This window comes from Solanum tuberosum, unplaced genomic scaffold, assembly GCF_000226075.1.
Source record: "Solanum tuberosum cultivar DM 1-3 516 R44 unplaced genomic scaffold, SolTub_3.0 scf00152, whole genome shotgun sequence".
Taxonomy (NCBI): Eukaryota; Viridiplantae; Streptophyta; class Magnoliopsida; order Solanales; family Solanaceae; genus Solanum; species Solanum tuberosum.
In genome coordinates, this window is record NW_006239078.1 from 1,004,710 (window position 1) to 1,030,956 (window position 26,247).

General features: G+C 31.2%; 2 protein-coding genes across 3 annotated transcripts; one reads left to right on the forward strand and one right to left on the reverse strand.

Annotated features, from left to right (window-relative positions):
* The first annotated feature begins 5,016 nt into the window (after window positions 1-5,016).
* Window positions 5,017-12,454, forward strand: LOC102598742 (endoglucanase 12). The gene is made up of 6 exons (XM_006353177.2): window positions 5,017-5,107; window positions 5,188-5,616; window positions 8,854-9,161; window positions 10,295-10,892; window positions 11,496-11,668; window positions 11,913-12,454. The coding sequence occupies exons 2-6, from the start codon at window positions 5,193-5,195 to the stop codon at window positions 12,312-12,314; spliced, it is 1,905 nt and encodes a 634-aa protein (XP_006353239.1). The 5' UTR covers window positions 5,017-5,107; window positions 5,188-5,192; the 3' UTR covers window positions 12,315-12,454.
* Window positions 12,455-12,823: 369 nt separating this feature from the next.
* LOC102599076 (beta-hexosaminidase 3) lies at window positions 12,824-20,551 on the reverse strand. Of its 2 annotated transcripts, none has more exons than XM_006353179.2 (15): window positions 20,342-20,551; window positions 19,302-19,636; window positions 18,700-18,774; window positions 18,180-18,215; window positions 17,970-18,081; window positions 17,576-17,646; window positions 16,883-17,013; window positions 16,720-16,785; window positions 16,435-16,535; window positions 16,289-16,348; window positions 15,450-15,483; window positions 15,108-15,206; window positions 14,977-15,036; window positions 14,126-14,376; window positions 12,824-13,171 (listed from the first exon to the last, which is right to left on the reverse strand). In XM_006353179.2, the coding sequence occupies exons 2-15, from the start codon at window positions 19,632-19,634 to the stop codon at window positions 13,005-13,007; spliced, it is 1,596 nt and encodes a 531-aa protein (XP_006353241.1). In that variant the 5' UTR covers window positions 19,635-19,636; window positions 20,342-20,551; the 3' UTR covers window positions 12,824-13,004. The 2 variants fall into 2 exon arrangements, with proteins under 2 accessions (XP_006353241.1, XP_006353240.1); XM_006353178.2 differs by having other exon boundaries at window positions 19,302-19,643.
* Window positions 20,552-26,247: the final 5,696 nt, after the last annotated feature.

The following is a 26,247-nucleotide window of genomic DNA, read 5'->3' on the forward strand; positions in this document are numbered from 1 at the left end:
GGGTGGGTGAGGGGTGGGGTGGGGATAGGGGGAGGAAGGGATATTATTAAGTATATGAAGAGAAGAAGGTATTTTCTAGAGTTGTCTTGTGTCATTGATGTGACATATCCTTTTAATTGTCCTTGTATTCCATTTGTTGCACCCTTACACACATTTAAGTCTCCTCTATACACTCTCTTTCTCTCTCTCTCTCTCACTCACACACACACCATTTTCTTAATGTGGAATTTTGTTTGAATGTTAATGGTGGACTACAAAGAATAATCCAAAGTTTGTTTGTTTATTTTTAGCAAAAGAAAGATTATTTTTTTCAATTTTTTATATAATATTCCATACTTATTTTAGGATCTCAACTAATTTAGTTTGCATTTTGTAAAGCCAACTACCAATATTTTTTGGATCTTACGATTTGTATTTGAGGCTTTCGATTGAAGATGAAGAATACTTATTCCATCGAGATTATCAATGGTGTAGAAGAAAAATTATAATTTTTTTTAACTTTTATACAAATATGTGTTCTTTTTTTGTTGCAATAATGATGTATAGATAGTTATGGGCAATTATGTAACAGTTCAAACTCATGGCACATATTGTTTGCTTCGACACAAATAGGCGTGTTTGACGAATCGATCCCTTATCATGTACCAATTCTAACGAGGACATGATCTTATTCAACAACATTGCAGATCATGGCTTTAATGGCAAAGTTTTGACATTCATAACTTATTTACTTTCAATTTCAGACAAAATTTGTCATTTTTGCGATAAGTGACCCTTCGATTCTAGAGGATGTTCAATTTTATATCATGAGCACGAGTAACAAATTCTTCATATAACTTAGATTTTTTAATATTAGCCTGTGTGTAAGTAATATTTATTTAAACTAATATATCAATTCAATAAATTTTAAATAGCTACACATATTTTTATGGCTTTTTGACTAAGAGAAACTAACATTTGAAATTTTATAAATACGTGCAAGGAGTAACACTGATTAATAGTTTTAGATTATTTAAATCAGAATCAATGTAACTAGACCTCTTAATTTTTTAAAATTGTTAGTTGTAAAATGCCTTTAAAAAAATTGTAATATGAGTATAGTTTTTGAAAAAAAGTTTGACTTTTGCAGTCGACAATAAGAATTATTCTCACTTTAATACCTCGAAGTTTGAATACATGACACGTACCTACCTCCTTGCTTGCAAAATAACTATAGCAAGGAATAAGTCAATGACGTGCGTTCTAAATTTAATTGCGGCTTCAATACAAGCTCTGAATTATCGGGTGAATTTTTTTAAAAAAAAATCAATAAGAAAAATAGGAGAAGAACTTCAACACCATCGATTAAAATAATTATGGATTGTGGCATAATGATGAAACTGTTCCATCTTAATTAGAGATCTTAGATTCGAGCCTTGGTATAGAGAAAATCTTGTTAGGAACGTCATCCTCAAATGGATCCTACATTGCGTGATCCGAATAATAACATGTGTCCCAAAATACTTGTCAATTTATAAAATTAAGATAGAATTAATGGAGTAACTTTTTTCTATTTTGTCCCGAAAATTAATTGTTTTTAAAAGTAAATAACATTGATTTTGAAAAAAGTTAAGGGTAAATTAATAAGAAATAATTCTTATTTATTATTTTTCTATTTCAATTTGTTTGTCTTACTTCACTTTTTAGTCGATTTAAAAAGTAATTACTTTATGATTACATTTGAAATGGTGGTTTTTTTGTTTTTTTTTTTTTTAACCATTGGGGAAAATATTCGAATGGGCTGCTAAAGCCCAAATATCAATTGGGCAGAAGAAACAATTAGTCAGTGATAAAAGGTTCAGTCCATTTTCATCTTTTAATCCTACTCTTGTAATATTTGTAAAGATTCTACCCAATACAATACGAATTTGAATTAATCGAATTACGATTGTCGAATAATTATAAAAAAATATTCAAAATCTAAAAATATGATGTTATAGAGTAAAATTATATATGACCACTAAATTTCCAACCGGATTGCAAACTCCATAATCTTTTTTTTTCATTCTTTGTTTAATTATTTTTTCCTTGACAAGACTATACTTTATTTTAGCAATATATAAGCTACACTAAAAATATACACGTAACATCTTAATTATTTATAAGTTCCATGTGAGTGTGAGCTAATAGAAGAATTAACTTAAATAATCGTTATTTATTCAATCAACTAAACTAAAAATAGAATGTACGTATAAAATGTATAATACATGTATATCAGTTAAAATAAGTAACAAGTAAATCGTTCCTACTATTCTTGTAAATTTCCGTACAAGTTTCCTTCGAGTCCCCACGTATGTGAAGAGATTAAAATTATGAAGATCAAACTACTTAATTTCCATTATTAATTCATATAGAATTTCTTAAAATTTAAAATAAATTTTATATATTTAAAAATTAAACAAAAATGTTATAAATTAACATGGCTAATGATTCACAAATTTATTTTTTAAAGATATTATAACAAAATAATTATTTGACTCTACAAACAGTAATACCTATCGATAAAATGAGAGAGAGGGTCTATTTGATGTGCATAAATCTAACCCAATTGGAACTCCCCTTATAAAAGGCCTACCTAGTTAGTCCCTTAGTTATATGGTATCCATCACATAATTTTCTATGAGGCATTTCTTGACTATTTCAAGCAAATTTTGATTCCAATTGTTTTTTTTTTTGAGTTCCCAAGCAAACTCAAATATTCTTCTAAGGATTGTTTAAGATTCTTTCGATTTATTTTACTTGTCATATTTTTTCATGTTTTTTTTAAAAATAATATAAAATGTAATTTTATTAATTTTTTTAATTGTTTTTTAATTTTAATTTAATATTTTCCTTTTTCACTATTCCTTTCATCCCAAAATAAATATCGTTTCAGTCTTTTTCACACACATTAAAAAAATAATGAGTACAAAATACAATCATTAACTAGTAAGAAGTACTCTCTCTGTCCAACAATAGTTGTTCACTATTGACTTGACACACCCTTTAAGAAACTATAAATAGAAGGGTAATTTTACTATATCACACTTTGAATATAGTAAATACAATGTCTAGAAAAATGTGATAGGGAAATGATAAGGGTAAATTAGGAACTAAGTGTAAAATTATCCATGAATTTCATAAAGTGGACAAATATTGTTGGACATCTATTTTTAATATAGTGAACAAGTATTGTTGGACAGAGAGAATATTTTCTTTTGTCCATATTAAGTGAATTGTTGGGGTGTGACACATTTCTTATGAAAAAAATATTAAATGACTTAAATCAAAGGCTACTTTCCACTATTACCCTGATTATTCTTAAACTATTCTTCTAGAAAATGTAAAGTAGTTAAGAAACTGTATTAAAGTGAAGGGTAAATATGAAAAAAAGAGTTTTAAAATTCTATTAAATTTTGAACAATTCACTTATCTTAAATAATGAAAAACAGTCCAATAATTCACTTAATTTTGACTAAAGGGGGTAATAGTTTTTTAATATAAAGATATAGTTAAAAACAACTACTAATTATTGTCTTTAATTTCTAAATGATCATTTTTGGGGGGCTAAAATAATTTAAAATGAAAAGAGTAGCTAATTATATTTTATTTTTTATTTTTTTAAATTATAATTATTTTAGAATTTATTTTTAACAAAGTCTAATTAGTAAATATGGTTATGAAACCAAATTATTTTAGTCTTAGTATGCTGCACAAAAGGATGAGAATGTCATTAATGCAAATGAATCCAATTGGTTTGCAAATCCTCTCTTATTTAATGGTTGTTGGAATTAGTTTTGATTTTTCAACTTTCTAAGAAAAATTCAAACTTCCCTAGTAAAAGCCTTATTTTCAGTGGATGATATTCTCTTCGTTCCAAAATAAGTTAATGTCCCCTAGATTGAACACTATTTTCTTCGTTTTTATTTAATTGTCATCATTTTAGATTTGAAAAAATCCTTTTGGCTAAAAAATTTGACAGATTTTACTTCTCTTAAGAAATTAGACAGATTTATCATTGTACTCTTATTTAGTGTCTCTTGAAATCAAAACTTTCAATAAATGAACATGAAGTAACTTATTTTGATTAATTAATTTGACCAATGAATATGAATTAATTACTTTGTTTTTCTATGTTGGTCAAATAATGCATAATTTCAAGGCTAATAATTGTTAAGGATACAATAAAAAAAATAATGTCATTTATGCATTGATTTTGTGAAATTAACCAGTAATGACAACATGTAAATAAGAACGAGGGGAGTATTAAGAAAATGAGGTAAATATGTATAATTGGAAAAACATACAAAAAGGAAGAAGAAAAACAATAATTACAAAAGTAACATTTATTTTGAATTATTTTGGGATGGAGAAAATAATATTTTACTATATATAAACATAGTGATCAAAATTAGATGCTTAGCAGCTGGATTTACTTGGTTTCACTATCATTTCCAGCTTTCAAACTCCATATCTTAAAACTACCACAACTCTATTTTTCTATAATAATATACAACAAAGTCAATATCATACATTTCTTAATCACATTCAATAAGAAAACCTTTTTTTTCCTTCTAAAATAGTTGTGTATTTATATACTAATAATAACACAAAAATATAAGAATATGAACATTTTTAAAGAATATCATTATACTCTCTTCATTTCACATATATATAAATCACGAGAAAGTAGAGATAAAATATGCGTACATTTCATCTTATATAAACCTTACCTATGATACTACACCAGTTAAAAAAAAAAAGTCAAATCTTCATCAATAAGATAACAATTCACGTAAACAATCAACTGAGCTATTCCAATTCCGTTTAGACATATCACTCTAAGGACTCTTTCCTCTCTTTATTTTAATTTGGTAGTCAATTTTCTCTTTTCTTTTTAACAAAAAAAAATAAAAAATCAATACTTTATTCGTTTTTGTCCCTCTATATATATAATATTTTGAACAAGCTTATATATATATATATTTATTCATAGTAAGAAAAAACTGTTTCGTCGATTCCGTTGAGTCCGAACCATGTGAAGGAACTCTATCATCCATTTCTGTCATTAATCACAAATTAAGTACAGGTACAATTTTCAGTTTAGCTGTCAAATTTTTCCATTTATACTCAATTAAATCTGAATTTTTCATTAATCTCCGTTTTTAGGAACAATGTACTCGAATCACTGGGGAGGTGCGTTAGAAATCGCGACGACGACCGGCGGCGAATCGACGACGGACGACGATAATCGGAGCCGGAATTTTGATTTGGATAGAGCATCGGTGAATCAGCTGCAACGGTACGATAATTACGATCGGAGTACTCAGAGTAGTCGGAATTTGGATGAAACGCAACAGAGTTGGTTGTTAGGTCCGCCGGAGAAGAAGAAGAAGAAATACGTCGATTTAGGATGTATAATTTGTAGCAGAAAAGCGTTGAAGTATACGCTCATCGGAATTATCGTTGCGTTTGCCGTGATTGCACTTCCGACGATCGTCGTGAAAGTTTGGCCGAAGCATAAATCTCAACCTTCGCTGCCTGATAATTACACTTTTGCCCTTCATAAGGTTCTCATGTTCTTCGACGCCCAGAAATGTACGTTTTTCTCCTTTCTCTTCAGTCTTCCAATTTTAACTTTTTTGGCCAAATGAGAATAATTTCATGGACAAAAATGATCAAAATTTGGTTTAGAAAAGATCGAGCCCGAGTTTAACTCAACCACAAAATCTAGCTCGCCGATAACAAAATTACTCAAATTCATATAGGAAGACAATCTCATATGTAAATGAACATGTGAGACTCAACGCCCCTCGACACGGCTCGAACCGGACAAAAAGCTAATGAATTGAGATGAGTCTGACTCTGAAGGAGTCTTACTCTCAAGATGACAAATGTGCTTCTTTTTTTTATGAATTGAGATAAGTCCGACTCTCAAGGTCGGAACTAATATGTTGGTAATCTGTCCAGCTAATATTGGTTCGAATTCTGAACTTGCAGTAAGAAATTCATTAAATATGTAGAAATTATAGAATTTAGAAATTTTAAAAAATTAGAATTTTAAACTCACAAACTTCAAATTTTAGCTTTGCTTCAATGTCTTTGGTACCATATTTGAGTATCAAATTACTAGATCGTGATATAAAAGGTAAGAAAAACCCTTAGTTTGAGAAGATGATAAAATCATTTTTGTATTTGTCCTAATTGTAGTGAAGAAGTATAAGTAAGGGTAATTTTAAACTATAATTAAAAGTAAAATATGTAAATTTCAAATATTTATATTCAAGTATATTAATAAGTAAAATCCACAAAATTCATATTGGAGCTCCATTAAAATTAAGAGCGAACATGAAATGAATATGCATCACTATGTATTTTAGTGTGCAATATAAATCAAAGTGAATAACAAGGTAGGAAAAGAATTATGTGTTTCATTTATCCAAATTTTAATGAATAAAATGATGTAATATACTTGTAATAACAAGAATTAATCGAGATGAACAAACTAACTTGAAAAATACGACAATAAAAAAAAGTGAAAAGAACGGACTTTTAATATTCTACTTTGTCATTTTCCTTTGATGATGTGTAAAAGGTATAGATATGTTAAAAGAGTAGCTAAAAAAGGGAAAGAAATAAAGTTATTTGATTAGGAAAGTAATAAGTAATAATTATAATAGGCAAGAATTGCTCCTTATAAATATGGTGTTTGTTATTTGAAATTCCACAGAATTATAGTAACGTTCATGACTTTTGGTACACGTATGGAGATAGACTTGGTAAAACATATACTAAAAAGTACATAGTTTTCTATTTTCACATAGTCATAAATTATTTTATGATGCTTGTTAACGTGATTAGTCATTGGTGAAATAGACACGTTACTAGTTTTCTAATTATACTATGTGCCAATATTATTATTATTTGTTCTTTGTGACATGCTCTTGTTAAGAAGTATCAAAACATTATGTTGAATGAAGTAGTGTTGGTCTAAAGTTGGTTGTTTTTTTGAATTTATCTGTGTTTGATATCTGTATTGGTACATAATTAATTTAAAGACGTACTCCGTATAAAGCTTTATTCGAAGGAAAACACCCTCTATAAAAAAAAATCATACCTAAATTCGAACTTCTAATGTGCCACGTCTTTTTGGTGGTTGATCTAAATTGTTAATAAAGCATCAATCATGAGGGATTATAAATTAGTAAAAAAAATCAAGATGGAATTGCTAGTGCTACAACCTAAGTAGTAAAAAATTCTTGAGGCAGTCCGTTTTGACACGACATTTAATTTGTATCATCATTTTAATTGTTTTTTTTTTCCACATATACCGTTTTAAATATGTCACGTCTAAAATTAAGCTTGACAAAATCAATATATGAAGCTTAGTCCTTTTCGTTAATTGTGCACAAAAATGACTGAACTTTAGTTAAGTATATACTTATGAATAAAGTTTAAGTAAAAATAGCTAAAATGAAGCAAAAATGACTGAATCGAACATTAAGAAAAAATTGTAAACTTGAAAAGGTGAATTTACGATTTAAATTTACACATTAGAGCTTTTAGTAATGATCTCGTCATAATTTTGAAATTATATGTTCAAAATTTTAAAAGTTTTATATATATAGGGTCAAAATTCCTCCTTCCAATGTAGAGAAATTTCTAAGAAGGAATTTAGAACATATGAACAGGAGAAAGTAGACATTGAATTGGAAGTTAGAACATCCTTAGCATTTGACCAAGAAACTAATAAAATGGGTCCAGAAAAATCTTACTCCTAGTTTGGTAGGGACATTTTTATTCCTTCTCTAGCAAAAATAAAAAATAAAATTGTAATTTAATTGATAATAATAATTTAATTAATAAACCAAAGTCTTCTTTCCCTTGTATGACCTGGCCTTATTAATATGTCGTCACTGATGATCCTTTAAGTCCAATTATAAATGTCACGTTTTCCTTTTAAAATTAACAACTTAAAGATAAATTAAATCAATTCTATAGATTATTATATATAGTAACATTTTGATCTCATAAATCATACCTAATACTTTATGACATTCTTCAATAGTTTTTTCTCGGTCTAGTGAAGGGAAAAAATCCATCCGACGGAAATTTTAGCAGTTCAGTTGGTTAGTTATCTAAATTTTCATTTTGTTGACGAGGGTTTGATTCTCACTTCATAATTTCTTCCTTATTTTCCATTTGCATACCCAATTTTTAAAAAATGAAAAAAAATATCTAACTGATTTAGGGAACATTATTTTAATTATGAGTTCGTGGGGAGCCTCACTTTGATTTTGTCAATGATAACTTTATTTTGCATAGGTTAAAATCTAGAATATTTATGTTTTGACTTTTAAGATTTAGAGCCTGTTTGGATTAGCTGATGACAAATAGTTGTTTGATTTTAAATGTTTAAAAGTATTTTCAAGTGCTAAAACTATTTTTTATAAGTGAACAATATATGTTTGGATAGATATGTTTAAACAATTAAAATTATAATCGTCTCAACTCTCTCAACTACTACGAATGACAAGTCATTATTTTCGAGTAAAAACATATAATTTGTCAAAGTTGGCTCACATGTCTTTAGAAGTTGTAACACGTCTTAAATAGTTACGAGTTTATGTGAACTCAGTAACTTTTGTTATTGGATATATTGGCTTCTGAATATTAGACCATCAATGCATGTTTTAACATAGCCGAGGATCTATTGAAAACAGACTTTCTACGTGTGAGGGGTAAAGTCTGTGTACACTCTACCCTTTCGTGACTCAGCTAATTTGGCATTAGTATGATGAGTTTGTTTTTTCTTTGCATATGTATTATATGCAGCTGGGAAATTGCCAAAGACCAATGGAATACCATGGAGAGGAGACTCAGGTTTACAAGATGGATCAAAACTTACAGATGTTAAAGGAGGATTGGTTGGAGGATACTATGATGCTGGAGACAACATAAAATTCCATTATCCAATGTCATTTGCAATGACTATGTTGAGTTGGAGTGTGATTGAATATGAACACAAGTACAGAGCCCTTGGTGAATATGAGCACATCACAGATATCATCAAATGGGGCACTGATTACTTGCTTCGTACTTTCAACTCCTCTGCAACTAAAATTGACAAAGTTTACTCCCAGGTAATATTATTGTCTTTAAACATCAAGTTCTGCTAATTAATGAGATTCGAGCACGCAAGCACTAGCTCATTCCAGGTGCTTGAGATCACTGGGCTACAACAGCTTATTGTGTGTCCAAAATATGTTATTTAATCACTTCTTGTATCATTTTACTTGTATATATAATATATATTTTTTCAACAAAAGGTGTTCAATTGGACACCCTGGCAACTACGTAGCTCCCCCCAGCCTACGGCAGGGTCCATCATCTTGGCAGGAATTTCTTTAAAATTGAGAACTTACGAGTTTTTAAGATTAATCTTAAGAAGATCATTGCTTACTCAGTAGCTCATATGAATCTGGTGACTATTGGTATGTTTAGTCGGGTGGGTCAGATACTTTTCGTTTAAGCTGAGTGTCTATTGAAACGATGTACTCGTAAATAGTGATAAGGTCTGTGTATATCTTACCCTATCTAGACCCCACTTTGGGATTACATTGATGTGTTGTTGTTGTAGTATTATAACCCTTTGAGTTATTAGGTTCTAAATTTATAATGCGTACATATTAAAAGAAATTTAAGACAAATATAGGGTTTTAATTTGTTGAACTTTGTGTCATAAACTCTACATCCAGCCGTCTCGATTGGAAATCATTTCCAAAAAAATGTCGAAAAGAAGTCTTATTTCATGAGAACTGTTATATAATGTCTGGTTGAAAAGTTGAAAAATATTTTCTTGTTTTTTAAAATTTATTAAAGATTGATAATTAGTGGGTGGAAGTATGTTCTTGCTACCACATACCAAAAATGGTGCCTTAATTTTAATATTTAGTTAATGTATTCATAAAGTAAAGATCACGTTATATTCAGTGGAATAACAGGTAGGATTCTCAAATGCGGAGGCGTATGCAATATTGTGTCAATTGATTCATCTGAACTCAATACTTTTACGTGAATTATAAAATTTTAGTATTAAAAATCCACATAAATTGCAACAAATAGTAAGTTTGAACCTTTAAGAATACGTTAAGTTGAACGCTAAGAACCAATAAAGTGTAATCCATAGAGTTTAAATCCTAGATCCGCGTTTGAACTCAACTGAAGTGAAGCTTTAAGCCTAATGTTAGACTGTTCCAATTTTCATTGATCTCAGGTTGGTGGGGCTTTGAATAATTCAAGAAAACCAGATGATCACTACTGCTGGCAAAGGCCAGAAGACATGAACTATGAACGCCCTGTTCAAACAGCTACTTCAGCACCTGATCTCGCCGCTGAAATGGCAGCAGCATTAGCTGCTGCTTCCATAGTATTCCGGGATAACAAACAGTATTCAAGAAAGCTAGTTAAAGGAGCAGAGACTCTCTTTGACTTTGCCCGGGACTTAGGCAAACGGACTTCATATTGTCGTGGAAATCCATACATTGAACCTTTCTACAACTCCACAAACTACTTCGACGAGCATATGTGGGGATCAGCTTGGCTATACTATGCTACTGGTAATAAAACATATATATCGTTGGCTACTAATCCTGTATTGTCTAAGAATACCAATGCCCGCTTCATGACCCCGGATTTGAGTGTGTTGAGTTGGGATAACAAGGTGCCTGCAGCTATGTTGCTGTTAACTAGGATGAGGATATTCTTGAATCCAGGTTACCCTTATGAGGAAATGTTGAGTAGCTATCACAATATCACTGGCCTTACCATGTGTTCCTATCTACAGAGGTTCCAGGTCTTCAACTTCACTAAAGGTATGCCTTGTCCTCTTGCAAGAACTTGCTTTTGATTAAACATTTTTAGTTCAACGGTTGGAAAGATAGTTCTCGCGCACCAACAAAGAGAAATAGTTGATAGAGACGTTAGGTCTGGTGGAATCTTCTATACCCCCAAAACCTTCACGGGAAAAGGAACAAACTCACTCACCCTACTTCTTAAGATAGATTGAAAAGGTTAGGGGGTCTCAGTTGTTGAGGTGTTATATATAGTCCTAGATTAGGTGGAAGTTCAACAAACTGTAATTGGTTTGGATAGATAGGATCTTAACCGGGGCGGAGCTAGGGTATCGAAAGGGGTTCATACAAACCCCTTTGTTGAAAATTACATTATACAGGGTCAATATTATTTTTTAAAACCTATATATGGTAGATATTGATCCCTCATGGCTTCTACGCATGTTTACTTCTTTCTATTTTGAATCTCTTTAGTGAAAATTCTAGTTACCGCCACTGAATTCGTAACGCCTACCGAAGCCACTTTCTTACCCCCTTGGTAGAACCCAATAAAAAAAAAGTAGTGGTGGTTTCCGAACCAATAAATTTCAAATTTTGAATTCGCCTCTGTTTTCACATATTTAGGTGGACTTATCCAGTTGAATCATGGGCGTGGTCAGCCATTGCAGTATGTAGCAAATGCAGCCTTTTTGGCATCACTATTTGTTGACTACTTGAATGCCACTGGTGTTCCTGGATGGTACTGTGGCCCTTTCTTTATCACCTTGGATAAACTTCGCAGTTTTGCCACTTTCCAGGTCTGCACACCAATCCCTTTTGTGTGTTTGATACAACAGAAGTTATTTTCCAAAAATTAAACATTTTCTATGTTCTACAACCACAAGATTAAATGACATTTTCGTACATTCTACCTATCTTTAATGTAAGATCACAAAATTCAAGTCTATTTTTACTTAAAACTCTGTGTCAAGTCGATACCAGACAAACAAATTGAAACAGAGGGAGTTATGTTTATGCCCTAACATTGTCATTGAAAAACAGATGAACTATATATTAGGTGAAAATCCCTTGAAGATGAGCTACATAGTGGGATATGGAGACAAATTCCCAAACCATGTTCATCATAGAGGTGCATCAATACCTACTGGTAAAACAAAGTACTCATGCACTGGAGGATGGAGATGGAGAGACACTAAAAATCCCAATGTTCATAACATAACAGGAGCCATGGTAGGAGGACCTGATAAATTTGATAAGTTCAAAGATGTACGCGCGAATTTCAGCTATACAGAACCAACACTAGCAGGAAATGCAGGACTTGTTGCTGCACTGGTTTCTTTAACTGGTACTGGTGGCTATGGTATTGATAAAAATACAATGTTCTCAGCTGTTCCACCTTTATATCCAATGAGTCCACCACCACCTCCGCCATGGAAACCATAATGTGTAGAAATTCTTGAAAACTTCAGCTTAAATTTTGCCTGTTGAAATGGCTATCCATGTACAAAATTTCGAGATAACAGAGTTGTTTTAACTCTATTTATATCTTGTGAAATATTGGCATAATAAAATTCTTGCATTTATCGATGTTCCCAAATAGGATGAATTTAGACGGTGTTTTGTACTTCCTATCATACACTGTCATTACCATAAAGAAAGACCTCTCTTTCGAGATCTGTTCTGTACCTAGATGTTAGTAGTTGATCAGTGGAGTTTCACAATGAAACGCAGCACCTTATGATAGAACATACCAACGACAAGATAGACAAGGCTTTTGTTGAAGTGTTCATGATTCTAGCATTTCTAAAACTAATCTTGTACCTTGAACTCTGATTGACACCGAGTTTACTTTTAGTATATTTCTTCCAAACTGAAATGTACAGTTTCATAAAACTTCAAGAGTTTTTCCTTGAAGAAGAGAACATATAATAAGGTTTCTTGTGAGACAATAATTGACTGCCAGTGAACTTATAAATAAGGCTGATATAACTTTCATATTCCTTCGAAAGAATTACAACAGAGAGTGTTGCCTTACAATGGATATCGACAACTTCTAATGCATACATATATGATTTTAATTTATTCTTAGAAGGATTGATGAAAGAATGAGAGCAAATAGAACAGTTGAGGTAACTATTGCTCATAGCAAGAACCTGGTTCATCTGGGGCAGCTCGGCCGCCTCCGGTTAATGGACCAGAAGCCACTCCTCTTTGATTCAATAGGCATCTGAAATACGCCAACCTGCGAACAGCTTGTTCTGGATTCTTGGCAATGTTGTCATAAGCGGTCCATAGCCTCTCTTTTGTGAGTTAACCAGCAATGACAAAGAAGAAATGTTAAATGAGATAGACGATTGTATTTAACATGTTGTTAGGAGGCTATATATCCTCTTCCGGAATCATATATAGCAACACGTCATAACTCCAAGTACACATGAAAGAAACAAGAAGCACGGATAGAGAAAAAAGCTTTAGTTCATCTAATAATCTGGCGTATGTGCCATGTGAGCTATATTATGTCAAAGCTAGTAAGTCGGTATATTGTCTCGATCAAGCTTGCGCACACCTAGACTAATTCTACGAGGCACCTTGCTACCACCCTCCAACACAAGTACATGATAATTTTGTCCACCAAAACTAGGACAAATGGAAAGAAATCACCTAGTGTTTTTGCATCCGCCAGTAAGTTAGGACATCTAAAGCTAGTAATGGACAAAAATTAGATAGTTTACATGAGACTATGATGTCTTCACCACTTCCCGTCCAAGCTATCGTTTCAACCAAATATTTGACGAGTTGTGAATCCTTCACTTGACATGCTAGAAAAAATTGACACAAATCTAGCTTTGCTATGCCATTGTTTCATATGTGGCCATGAATGATGTATCACATTAGGAGGAAAGGACCGAATACACATAAGTGACTCTTCCGAGTCTTATGTGGACCATATGGAAAGAAAGAAAAGAAATCCAAGGGTGTTCAAAAGATGAAAAATGCTTCTGGTCGGAACAAAGGAACTTTTTGATGTTATTGTAAATATTTTGGAGCACCGATGAGATTCAAATAAGTATATAGATGATTGGTCGCTCATTGTAGAGGTTGGTACTTCTAATCTAATTCACATTCTCTACCTTATGTATACACCTTGCATGCGGGATCTTTTCACTTCAAAGACAAATACTTTGTGAAACAAATAAAAGAAAAGACAAATATATTCCAGGAAGACAGATTCAATAAGAAAGAAAAAAAACTACCTGCAGCTGCTGCTGCACGAGGCCATATGGTTGTTTCAATGTTTGATCCATCAATATGTTCACCCCACATACAAACTTCACCCCCGATAACCAGTCGTTGTTGTTCAGGCTTTGTAATATTAGTTAGTGGCTCATTTGAATAGAAATCCTGCCATGTGGTATCAATATGGTCCAAATACCACTTGTCCTGGTTGCTAACAATGCACCGCAATCCAGCTGCAGTTACTTGCTGAGCAACACCTCCCCCGAGCCTGCCATATATAATACAAGCACAAGGTTAGTCCATCAACTGGTTTTAGGAAAAGTTTTGCAACCGACTGTGTAACGCCTTATTGCTCACTTTTTGTATCCCAGACCCTACTTGTGGGATTACACTGGGTATGTTATCATGAATTTCACAAAACTACGACATACCCAGTGTAGTCACACAAAGTGGGGTCCAGGAAGTGTAGAGTGTACGCTGACCTTACCCCTACCTCAAAGGTAGAGAGGTTTTTTCCAAAAGACTCAGCTCAACGACAAATAGTCCAAAGCAGTCCCAAAAAAAAAAGTAACAGATGTAAAAGAAATAGCAGATAGAAACAGAACCGTAACTACAACAAAAATAATATGATAATCGAAGTATAAGAAACAATAGATAGTAATAGAAAATGAAGGACAAGAAACTACAAGAGCAATACTACAACTACTAGTATGGACGGATATCAAGACAACAAACTGCTACCTGCTACCCTAATCCTGGGTTAGTCTTCATATTCATCATGGATAAGAATAAAGGAAATGATAAAAGACAACAGATATATGAACTAATATGGACCTTCCAGCTTATACCACACGACAAGAGGACGTACCAGTTGTGTACTATTGTTTTTGGGCTCAACTTATTTCCGAAATTATTGAATGTCTCTTCCCTGCAAATTTGAATTTGATAAGTTAAAAACCAGTTACTGTTAGAAAATCTCATAATGAAAGTCCTTCCTACCAGTTGATAATTTCGTATCCATGGGATAAAGCTATCTTCTGTGCTCGCAAGACAAAGTACTCATAAGCACTGGTTCCATTCAACCGGTGTTGCTTCAACCTGTCAAATAGAACATGTTTATTATTTTAATGGTCAGACAAACTTGTCAAAGGGATATTGAGAGAAGAGAATTCTACATTATCCGAATGGAATGCAAAGTTCATTAGCAAAAGCATTGAAGAAATTTAAAACATAGAAGTGATGAAAAATGATTTAAAAATATATACTTAAGAGATGGGTGAACCGGCGAAGCGCAAAAGGAAAGTAAACTAAAATCTCAGCTTCAAAGGGTAAAATTTTTACCACTTGCTTATACGAGGAGTTAACGTCCAGCAACCTGCAGGAAACAAATAATTGCACGTTTCAGTAAACATTACCTTTAAGTTGCTGAAAGTTAAAGTCAGAAACAGTACAAGCAGAAAATATCAGTACCCGAGTAAGATAGATTGAAACTAAAGTCAATTCCTAATACAACAATATATATGTCTAGTATATTGACAAAGGCACATGAAGATGTATTATTACTTTAGTAGATAGGTACCTTCTGTAATAATTTCTTATGCATTTCACACGTCAAATTCATGCAGCTACCGAATTTGAACTATTAAGCTTCGATTTCCTCACTACTATCCTTTCAGAATTAAAAGCTCAAGGACATGGTAATTTTTTGCACTAAAGGATTTAAAGTTATGTGGTCGTTGGTCGATCATTGCTACATTCTCTGTCATGTTAATAATCTACATTGTAGAAGACCACCTTCAATTAGCTCGCGTATATAAGCAATGCCTATGAATAAAGAAGCTGAATTTGGAGTGCTGAGCAGAGAAATGCTTTGGAGCCTGGCAGAGTATATTAGTCAACAAAATACTTGGGAGGGTAAGATCATAACATCCGTTGCATTTTGCATGGCCCGCCTAAATATTTTTTCTACGCTACACGTTTTTGAAAATTCACAAACAAAGATAATTTGTGTTCTAACAGAATCAATTGAGCTCCAAAATAGATCAACATCCTTCACACTTTCACTATCAAATGCAACAGCATGCTTTTATGTTCACACAAAATGAAATCATACATCAAAGGATAATATTTCTTCAAACAAAAATGATAGTCAGTACAGTTGTCTGAACATGGAAACTTACTTGTATCCACTTCATCACCTCCTAGATGAACAAATTTGTACTTAAATATCTTGCTAAAATCTGAAACACAGAAAAATTTCCAAACCATGAATGGATTATTATTTTGACTCACGAGGGTCGTAAAGTGACATGCAACTGAGCTTTACCTGAGAGAATCCCATCTATTAATTTGAAAGTGAAATCACTGCTCACATCAAGTGGTTCTTGACAGTTTTTGGACGGCCATAAAGAAGGATAACCAATACCCCTGAAATTGAAAACTTGTTAGATTGGTTAAATGGGAAGCCCGGTGCACTAAGCTCCCACTATGCATGAAGTTCCGGGGAAGGGCCAGACCACAAGGATCTATTGGTTAAATAGGAATGGAAAAAAAAAAATCTTGTTGACATTTCATTCAACAACTAATATCCAAATAGAATGTCATTCCATACCAAGATTTAGCATGTCCTGGAACGTCTAATTCAGCTAATACATTGATTCCACGCCTTCCTGCATATCTGCAACTCTTAAATGTTTACATAGATCAGCAAAACGTCATTTGCACATCAAAATCCAAGGAAGGAAGAAAGAAAAAGCATGAAAGAAATAACTTGCCTCACAATCTCAGAAGCATCAGCTACAGTATACCTCTCTGAACTTGAGTAAGCACCATCCCACAGTTTCGGAAATGAAGGTATCTCGAGTGGGAATGATTGTGTATCTACAATGTGCCAGTGAAGCACATTCTGAATAGAGAAAAGTTGTGAGGATCAGTGTCTTGATAATCAACAAGTAAGATACAAGCATTTCATTCCACGAAAGGTTGCCAACAGGCATCGGAGAGTTTCTAGTGGCATCATCAAGGTGCGAATTCAATAAGAACTTGAATAAGTAGTCGAACTTTCACACTTTATGTGTGAGAGGTAGGTGGTATTTAGTAGGCATGTAGTCTCTTATTCTTCGGTGTGTATTACTACTTGTTGTCTCATTTGCTTTGTATCTTTCTATTTTATTGTCATATTATTCTAGCAATTCTGCTTCAGAAACATGTCTTTTGAGCCGAGGGTCTATTGAAAACAACATCTCTACCTCACAAAGGTAGGGGTAAGGTCTGCTACATCCTACCCTCCCCAGAAGTCCCTAATACGTGGGATCTAACAATATTGCACAGCTTCCAAGTTTTCAAGGGCGAGGATGCAAAGAACTCCACATAAAAACATAGATGTTTTGTACAAGAAGATTTAGATAGACATGAAGTAAAAGATTATTAAGAGGTCTAGAAAAACAGTAGCCAGAGAGTTACCATACCAGTTTTGCATAAGCCATCGAATCAATGACCTTCAATATCACAGGCAACGGCAGATAGTGACGGGAAGTGTCTGTTAGACAATTAAGGATATCAGTATTTTTAAGTTATCAAGAGATCTTGACAGAATGTGATGTGGTAAAGGCACAAGATAAGGTCATTCACACTGCACTCTCTTAATAGAGCTAAATCTAGGAGAATGCAGTTGAGCACTGAATTCAAATGAGAATTTTTCAGATGTAGGAGAGTTTCCAAGTGAAAACAAACACACCTTGCTGGCATGGTTTCTTATTTCATTAAATTCCTTGCTTGGATAGTATTCATTATGTTAAACTAGAAAAGCAAGATTAAATAAGTAAATGTAACCCTCCAATAATTATTAGAAAAGTTCCTCACCAATTAAAAGCCCTCGATAAGAAAATCTTGGCCGATCAACAATGGTCCATGGAACTTGATGAACTTCAATTGATCTGGTTGTAAGGTTAAAATGGCATGCTTGACTAAATGTCTGTCTTGATACCAAAAAACAAACATTAAAGCATCTAACTAAAGCAAACATATACTTGAAGTACTGACAGCTTTTTAGCTCGAGCAGAAGCATCAAACCTGAAATCCATGCAAAGCCCCATAAACTGTTTTTGCCTGCATCAAATCATGACTACCAGATAAGATCCTACAGTGAGAACAAGCGTAAAACAATCTCTCACTGTCCAACCATATAAGCACAGACACAAGCTGACAGATAGCATGTGCAACTGTTTATAAAAAAGAATGTCTCTGAGGGAGTATATTCCCCAAATACCAACCAAAATTTGTTTGGTTAGTCAGTTTCTAATTCAATAAGTAACCACAAAAAGTGTAGAGGAACGGCATGCGTGACATTATGATGCACTGTAGTACTAGATAACTAAGCTAACAAAGTTCATCTTTAAAAATGTTTCAGCTATGAAAGAAGAATTATTAACTGTAACTTAGCCTACTGATTTTGGCGAAAATCACTTTAAGATGTATTGTAGAGTATATGATACTGCAGAAAAGCTACAGGGAAATGCATTTGATTGGACAAAATATATCTTTTAAAGAGATGCGCCATATTATCAACACAAAAAAAACTGATAACACCTACCGTCAAATATGCAAAGGCTGGGTTTCCTTTTTCTGGTATGGTTAAGTTGTAGGATTCATCAACACCGTACTGCAGCTGCATTGCACAAGGTTTTTTTCAGTTGGTTTAGAAAATGAACTCAAGTGAAAAAATCTACCAACATAAATTGAACATAATAAAAGCACCTGAAATATTTAAACATCATTTGACTGATAATTGGTTAGAATTCAAAGTCCTAACACGTGATCTGCCGAATACTTCGGTGGTTCACTCCAGTGAATAAAGGAGATACATGTGACCCACAACTTTCATGAGTTCGGGTTGAATTAAAACCATTTGAATGCAAAATATTATGTGGTGTAGTCTTTTTTTTTTGGTAACCACACATAAATTGGGACAAAGGGAGTATCTTGCACTGTGGATCTCTAATGAAATGAACAAAACATGATTGGAAGCTTGTCTATCATGGACAGAGTGACAAAGCTCTTCCAAATACTACTTTTTTTCCTCAGACAAAGCTATAGTTCATTCAGATGCAGAACCATTTACCAGTTAAACAACCGAATAAAGACAAATTAAATGACCAAGCTCAAAGCAAGAACGAATCGCTACGAGATCAATACCTCATCGCTTGGAGAAAGGACGACCACTTGGATTCCCTTTAGCACCGGAGAAGGACCGTCATATGAGAAGTTGGTGTCAACGACATGAGCAACCTTGATGATATCAAGTAACCTTGAAAAACCTTCCTTGAGAATTCCAGAGGCATCAGGGTACTTGCTTCCTTCAGTCTTGAGCACAAACTCATTACTAAGTTGAAGATTCCTATGTCCGTAGCTAACCGATAATGGCATTGGCCATATCTTCAAATTCTTAATGTCAGCAGCAACCGATATTACTAGAATGTGAACCACAACAGCAAATAACAATACGCTTCGCAATCCAAACTTCCCCATCACTATACTCTAGCAACAATACAAGTCGAACGAACACAATCAGAAATTCAACTAAACAACAAACATAAGAAAATGGTGACATTAGCTATAAGTAAAAGGGAAGCCATTTGAAGCTTAAAAAATAAAGAACAATTACATCAGCGGTAGGGGAAGGGGATTACGAGGTGGGGAATCGAACCATCACTAACAAGCTAAAAGTTCAGGTAGCCAGCCAACCAACTGAGCTACTAAGATTCCACGGCCATTCGAAACTTAGGCCACTTAGCTTACAAGAAAAACCAAAATTCTCATACTTTTAGTAAAGCATTGGAATTATAAACTGATAAAATACAAGAAGAAGAAAAAAAAATCAAAAACTAAAACACCCCAAACACCATTCTCACCACATATACATGAAAAAAGAAATAAACATCTATCAGGGAAATGCAATTATCAGCTTCTGTCCCACCCCAAATGGGCAAAAAGTACCAATCTTGATAAACACAACCATTAAAAAAAAATGCAGCATTTATTACTAATTGAAGCAAAAAAGAAGAACCCCATTCTTTCAAATCAAAGAAAAGAACAATCTTTACACTTTCTTCACACATACAACTAAAAATCAAAGTGAAGTGAAGCAACCCATTCTTTCAAATCAAAGAAAAGAACAATCTTTAACACTTTTTGCCCCAAAAAAAACAATCTTTATACTAATTCAACATACTTACAGATACTAAAACCAAACTGTATAATCAAGACAGTTGAAAATGTGGTTCTTCAGAGAGCTTCAAAATCAAAAATCTTGAAACCCCAAGTCTAATAATGTTAAATAATCAAAAGGGGATCAGGCAAATATATAAGAGACATTTATTAGTTGAACAACTAAAGAGAGCAAGTGGGAAACAGATAGAGAATGCAATTATTAGTAATATCTTCACATTCATGGGGTAATGTTGAATAGATTTCAAAAAAGTTATTGTATTATTTATTATTATTACCTTATTATTATTATTATTAAACATGAACTTGTAAGTTGTAACCATTGTCTTGTAAGAAAAAGACATTGGTCCCTTATGATTCTCTCTTCTGCACAAACCTTTTCCTTTGTCTTTTTCTTAGTTAGCTTGGTGCATTAAAGTTCGTGTGAGTCAGAAAAAGGTAGAAATATTAAAATCTCCTGAACTAAGCACAAATTATTAGTTTCGTCTTTAAACTATTGATAACTTTAAAAATAATGCTTCACTCAACTAACTAAATTTAGAAGACTGTCTAATCTATATATATAATAATAATAATAAATCTGGATATAGAAGAGTTGAGGTGGCACCTCTCTCTAACCAGAATTACTAGTATTTATATTTTTTTGTCAATTTTTTTTGCTTTTAAAATTATTTTTCTGATTAAAATTCACTATATTCATGGTATTTGAAGAACCATAAACGGCTGCATATATTAATTTCAGTTAATTACTTATTATGAGGATTAATTTGTATGGTTGTTACATAATATTTAATGCTATTTTTCTTTAGTGCTTTTGCCGTTTCTAATTTGTCATTAATTCTCTTAATTGTCTTTTCCTCCCTTTCTCTTCTATTTCCAAAGGTTATGTCATTAATGAACATTGAAAAATATATAAACATCATGTTTAGGTTTGTTTGTTCGAGTAAATATACTGATTTGTATTTAATTTATTTGCTATTTTTGCTTTTTTTGGTTCATTTGAAGTTTTTTTATTATCTCAACACTTTTTTTCATTAACTAAACACTTCATCTCACTTTTATCAATTTAATTTTGTATGTTTTTTTCTACAGAAAAGGTAATAATTGTTATTGGAGTGATAGAAAAGATGATCAAGGATAAGTTTCCGGAATTTAACAAACCTACAAGAAGAACAAATATTTCGCAAAAGAATTTTAAGAAGGAAGAATGAACATTTGATTGATGTGAAATAAGAAAATTTTTCTTCTCTACTTTTTATTTTTAATGAAATTTTGCTCAATTAAATCAAGCAAACAAAATTAGAAAAAAAATAACTTTGATTTTTTGTAAATAGTATTAGCATTAGAATAGTCTATACTGTAAAATTGTAAAAAATTCATAAAGATCTCATCTATGATTAAAGATAGTAGTATATAGATTGTGTTATTCTTTTTTTCTTATTGTACTAAATGAAAATTTAATTTATTAGAGGTGAGATCTGTAAATGTTGATTTTGATATAATCTATCCAATAGGTTAAGAAAATTTTAATTTGTGATGAATAATAATAGGAGTTGAAATTGATTAAGAATACACTTGCCATAACAAGAGAACAAAAATTCTTCTAATACATGACCAATTGTGAGAAAAAATGAGAAACTAAAAAATGTCTTGCTGTTTTGTTTAACTATTGTATATGACAAGATTTTCTCCACATTTCAACCATAATATATTTTTAATATGGTAATTGAAGTTTATATTTTACTTATTTAAATATTTATAAATAACATTATTTACATACTTTTATTTGTATGATAATATATAGTTATAAGATGAAATTTATAGAAGTGGATGTATCTATGAGATTAAAAAAAAATAGACATTTTCCTAATGCCAATAAGAAAGAATGATGTTTCCTCTTTCGTAGGAAAAAAATCGGGTGTTGATTTGGCATCTTCATATGTATATAATGCACCTAGGGGTGTTCACGGTTTGGATAAAAACCGATCCAAACCGAAAAACCAAACCAAATCGATAAAATAAAACCGATTTTATTTGGATTTGGTTTGGTTTGGTTTTAGATTTTTGAAAACCGATAGTATTTGGTTTGGTTATGGTTTTATTCGAAAAAAACCGAAGAAATAACCGAACCGAACCGATGAATTATATACATATATTTTATTAATATACATACTTAATATATTATTTTTATAAACAATTTTAAAGATCTTATACATATTTTCATTAAAATTTCTTTATAATTTACTTATTTCAACCATAATATATTTTTAATATGGTAATTGAAGTTTATATTTTACTTATTTATTTTTTTATAAATAACATTATTTACATACTTTTATTTGTATGATAATATATAGTTATAAGATGAAATTTATAGAAGTGGATATATCTATGAGATTAAAAAAATCGACTTTTTCCTGATGCCAATAAGAAAGAATGGTGTTTCCTCTTTCGTAGGAAAATGATCAGGTGTTAATTTGGCATCTTCATATGTATATAATGCACCTATATGTAACAGCTGTAAATTTTCATAGTGATTTCTAAAAAAAAAAAAGAGATGAAATTTATATTATTTTATTTCAAATGGAATTACTCTTTGAATTTTTTGTTAATAATAAAAATGTTAGTGTCTGAATTGAATTCAAATGCATGACCAGTATTAAAAAAATGGAATTGTAGTATCTAAATTCACAATAAGCATGATGCTCAATAAATTTAATCGCGTTTTTTTTGTCTATTGCAATTTAACAATTTTCTTTTATTAACCCAAATTAAAAGGGATCAAGAGTGGTTATCATAGATGATGTGATAATATATTAAACCTCTTTTATTTGAGCTTTAAATGTGCTGTGGCCTTAATTTTTCTTTATTAATATTCTTGATTGTTTAATATATTGAATGAGAGATTCAGATGCGTATATACATCTTCTTTATTTATTTATTTACATTATCAAATTTTTTATTTAAATACCTAGGAAGCTAGATGCAATTATTAAAGAATAGGTATTAGATGGTCATAATTTAAGAATTTTTTATTTTTTATTTTTGGATAATATCAAATTCATGAATCATGTTAAAATTACACATCAAAGTGCTAAAATTTTCAATATTTCTCTAAGTTTTATTGTATGCCTTCTTATTTGATATTTTTGTAATGGGACTTAGTGATGTGAGGCTAAAATACATATTTTTAATCATTATTTGCCTTATATTTATTATTTATATTTGTCCTTTTTGAGGATGGATTTTATGGATTATGCTTAATAGTATATTTTATTTGTAGGATTAAATTGATGTGAAGATGAAAAAATTTGAAGCTAAAACGAATTAAATATGAAAAGTTAAAGAAAGAAATCAAACAGACATCTTAATATGGATTAACTTTAATATAATAATAATATTTTATATATATGGAAAGTACGTAATGTGAATTTTGAAGGAAATAAACATGTGCCACGTGGCAACTATCCAAGGCAAGACCACGAAGAGTTGGAGTCGCTACTGTTCACGTGGAATCCAATTCCGTTAAGGTTTTGGGTTCCTAATTTGTTTTGGACTCAATTATTTATTCAGAGTTTTCTACATCTATAAATAGTCTACAAGAATAATTATTAAGGAGAGGAGGATACAGCGTAAAAACTAGCTTTTGACTTAGCATTTTATCTTTTTTTCTCTTTTATTTATTTACATCTTTTATTTGAATGATTCGTTGTAATTGCTCTATGTTTATGTGGAGTTAAACTTCTCGTTCTTGGATTATACTTACTTACAATATGATTGTTTAGTGATTTTAATTCGGCATGATTTGTTTATCATATTAGTTGTTCTTATATTCTTGTGATAAATTTATTGTCATTCTTTTGAACTCAGGAGATGAATAGAGGGATAGAACATGAAATATAAGGAGCATGATCTTTTCTTGCATGTCACTTGAATTGATTTGTGTCTAGGATAGGGATATACCTAGGTGCCTTGATTGGCTCAAATACAGGAATACAACTTAATGCTCCATAGTTGGTTCAGTTTATCCCCGCTCAACGATGTAGTAATTAGGTTGTCAATTGTGGTAGACAGTTAGAGGTTGGGAGATCACGACTATATTATCAACCCCGTGAATCAATAACTAGATAATCAAATAAGTTGATGAAATTAATGCTAAATATGATTGTTAGTTAAATTATAATCCTAGATCGATTCATTCATTGATTGTGTAAACATCTATTTTTTCTTAGTTAATTGATTTTTAGTTATCTTATCTTTATTTTTAGTTTAGTTAATATATATTCATCTTTTGAAATCCTCCCTTAAATAAATAATTAAAATTAGTATAATTTAGTAAATGGTTAATTGACAAGTCATTTGGGTTCGATAATCCGGCTCTTTTAAGGCAACTATATTACTTGTGCAACCACATACACTTGCGTGTGCAATTGAAAGTAACACTTAGTATTTTAAATTATTGTAATTTTAGTTCCTTAATTATTAAAGGTGTGTTTTGGACCCATTATGTAAGAAATGCATCGTATTTCAATTATGTTTAGAGTTATATTATTGTTAAATATGAAGCAACACTACAATTTAATATCACATATAAATAATTGAGTGGTTGAACAAATTGATAATAATATCATACTCTATATATGAAAACGTATATGCATACTTTATTTCAAATTTTGTACAATTTATTGTTTACGATAGACATTGAACAAACTGTTGATTATAATAAATTTATGTGATATGTGAAGGGACCAAGAGTATATGTTCCAATTAATTAAAATTATGGAGTATATGTTTGACCAAATATTACAAACACTGCTATTTGAATATATCAAAAACCAAAAATAGTATTATTCCATTTAAAGTGGATAAGTTATATATTGTCATAAAAGATAAAATAGGAAATGAAATAAAGTCCATGTGCTGTTTTTATTTATAGTACAAAAGTATTACTCATACTTTCTTTGGAGGAATTAAAATAAGGAAAAAAAAAGTTGTTATAGCCAAAAAAAAAAGAACAAAATTTCATTTTTTTACTCTTTAATGTTATAAAAAATAGAAAAATATTACTAAATGTTACTATGGATGTAGAAATTTTAAAGTCAAATCTTAAGATTAATCACATTTTATATAAAGAAGAAATTTTGTTTTAATGATGAATAATGTATTAAGATATTTGGCAAATATCTTTAGACATGTTATTTATAATCTTAGAAATTCTATTTCGATAAAGATCGTTAATTGTTATATTACTAAAAAAAAACTTATATAAAGAGATAATTTTATAAAGAGTATATTGTTATTAAGGTGAAAGGTTGTTGTTATAGGTAAAAATAAATAAATTGTTATTAAAGTAAAATATAATATAAAATCAAATTATCCTATTTGTTGTTATAATTATTTTGACCAATAATAAAAAAAGAATATAACTATGACTTATTTTAGTTAGTTTATATTTGACCAAAGCAACGTCACGTCGAGTAAATATTATAGTATTCTATAGATTGGATCATGTCTATTATTTTTTTCTTTAATATTTTATCCTCATCAAATTGTTATCTTATAGCCTGTAGAATTTGACATGGAATTTCATCTCTAAAATTTGAAATTTATGTAATAGTGATAATTTTCTAATAATAGTTTCGAGAAATTATCAATTGACGCTATTTTTATATTTTAATACAATTAGTTTTCAACTATCTTTATGATTCTTTTCTATCAATATTTTATTAAATTTAAAATAAATTACTACAAATACCAAAACGAGTAACGTAATGTATGAATTAGCACGTATATGATGTGAATAAAAGGGATAAGGGTCTGAAAAATACCCAACTTTGGTCGAATTTGCTGTTGCGATACTAAACTTTCATGAGGACCTATTACCTCCCTAGACTATTTAATACCGTATTTTTTA

Coding starts and splice junctions, on each gene's coding strand:
- LOC102598742 (XM_006353177.2), top strand. CDS start 5,193: ATGTACTCGAATCACTGGGGAGGTGCGTTAGAAATCGCGACGACGACC. Junction 5,617..8,853: donor GTTCTTCGACGCCCAGAAAT/GTACGTTTTTCT, acceptor TATTATATGCAG/CTGGGAAATTGCCAAAGACC. Junction 10,893..11,495: donor GGTCTTCAACTTCACTAAAG/GTATGCCTTGTC, acceptor TCACATATTTAG/GTGGACTTATCCAGTTGAAT.
- LOC102599076 (XM_006353179.2), bottom strand. CDS start 19,634: ATGGGGAAGTTTGGATTGCGAAGCGTATTGTTATTTGCTGTTGTGGTT. Junction 18,082..18,179: donor GGGCTTTGCATGGATTTCAG/GTTTGATGCTTC, acceptor GTATCAAGACAG/ACATTTAGTCAAGCATGCCA. Junction 16,349..16,434: donor AATAGATGGGATTCTCTCAG/GTAAAGCTCAGT, acceptor TCTGTGTTTCAG/ATTTTAGCAAGATATTTAAG.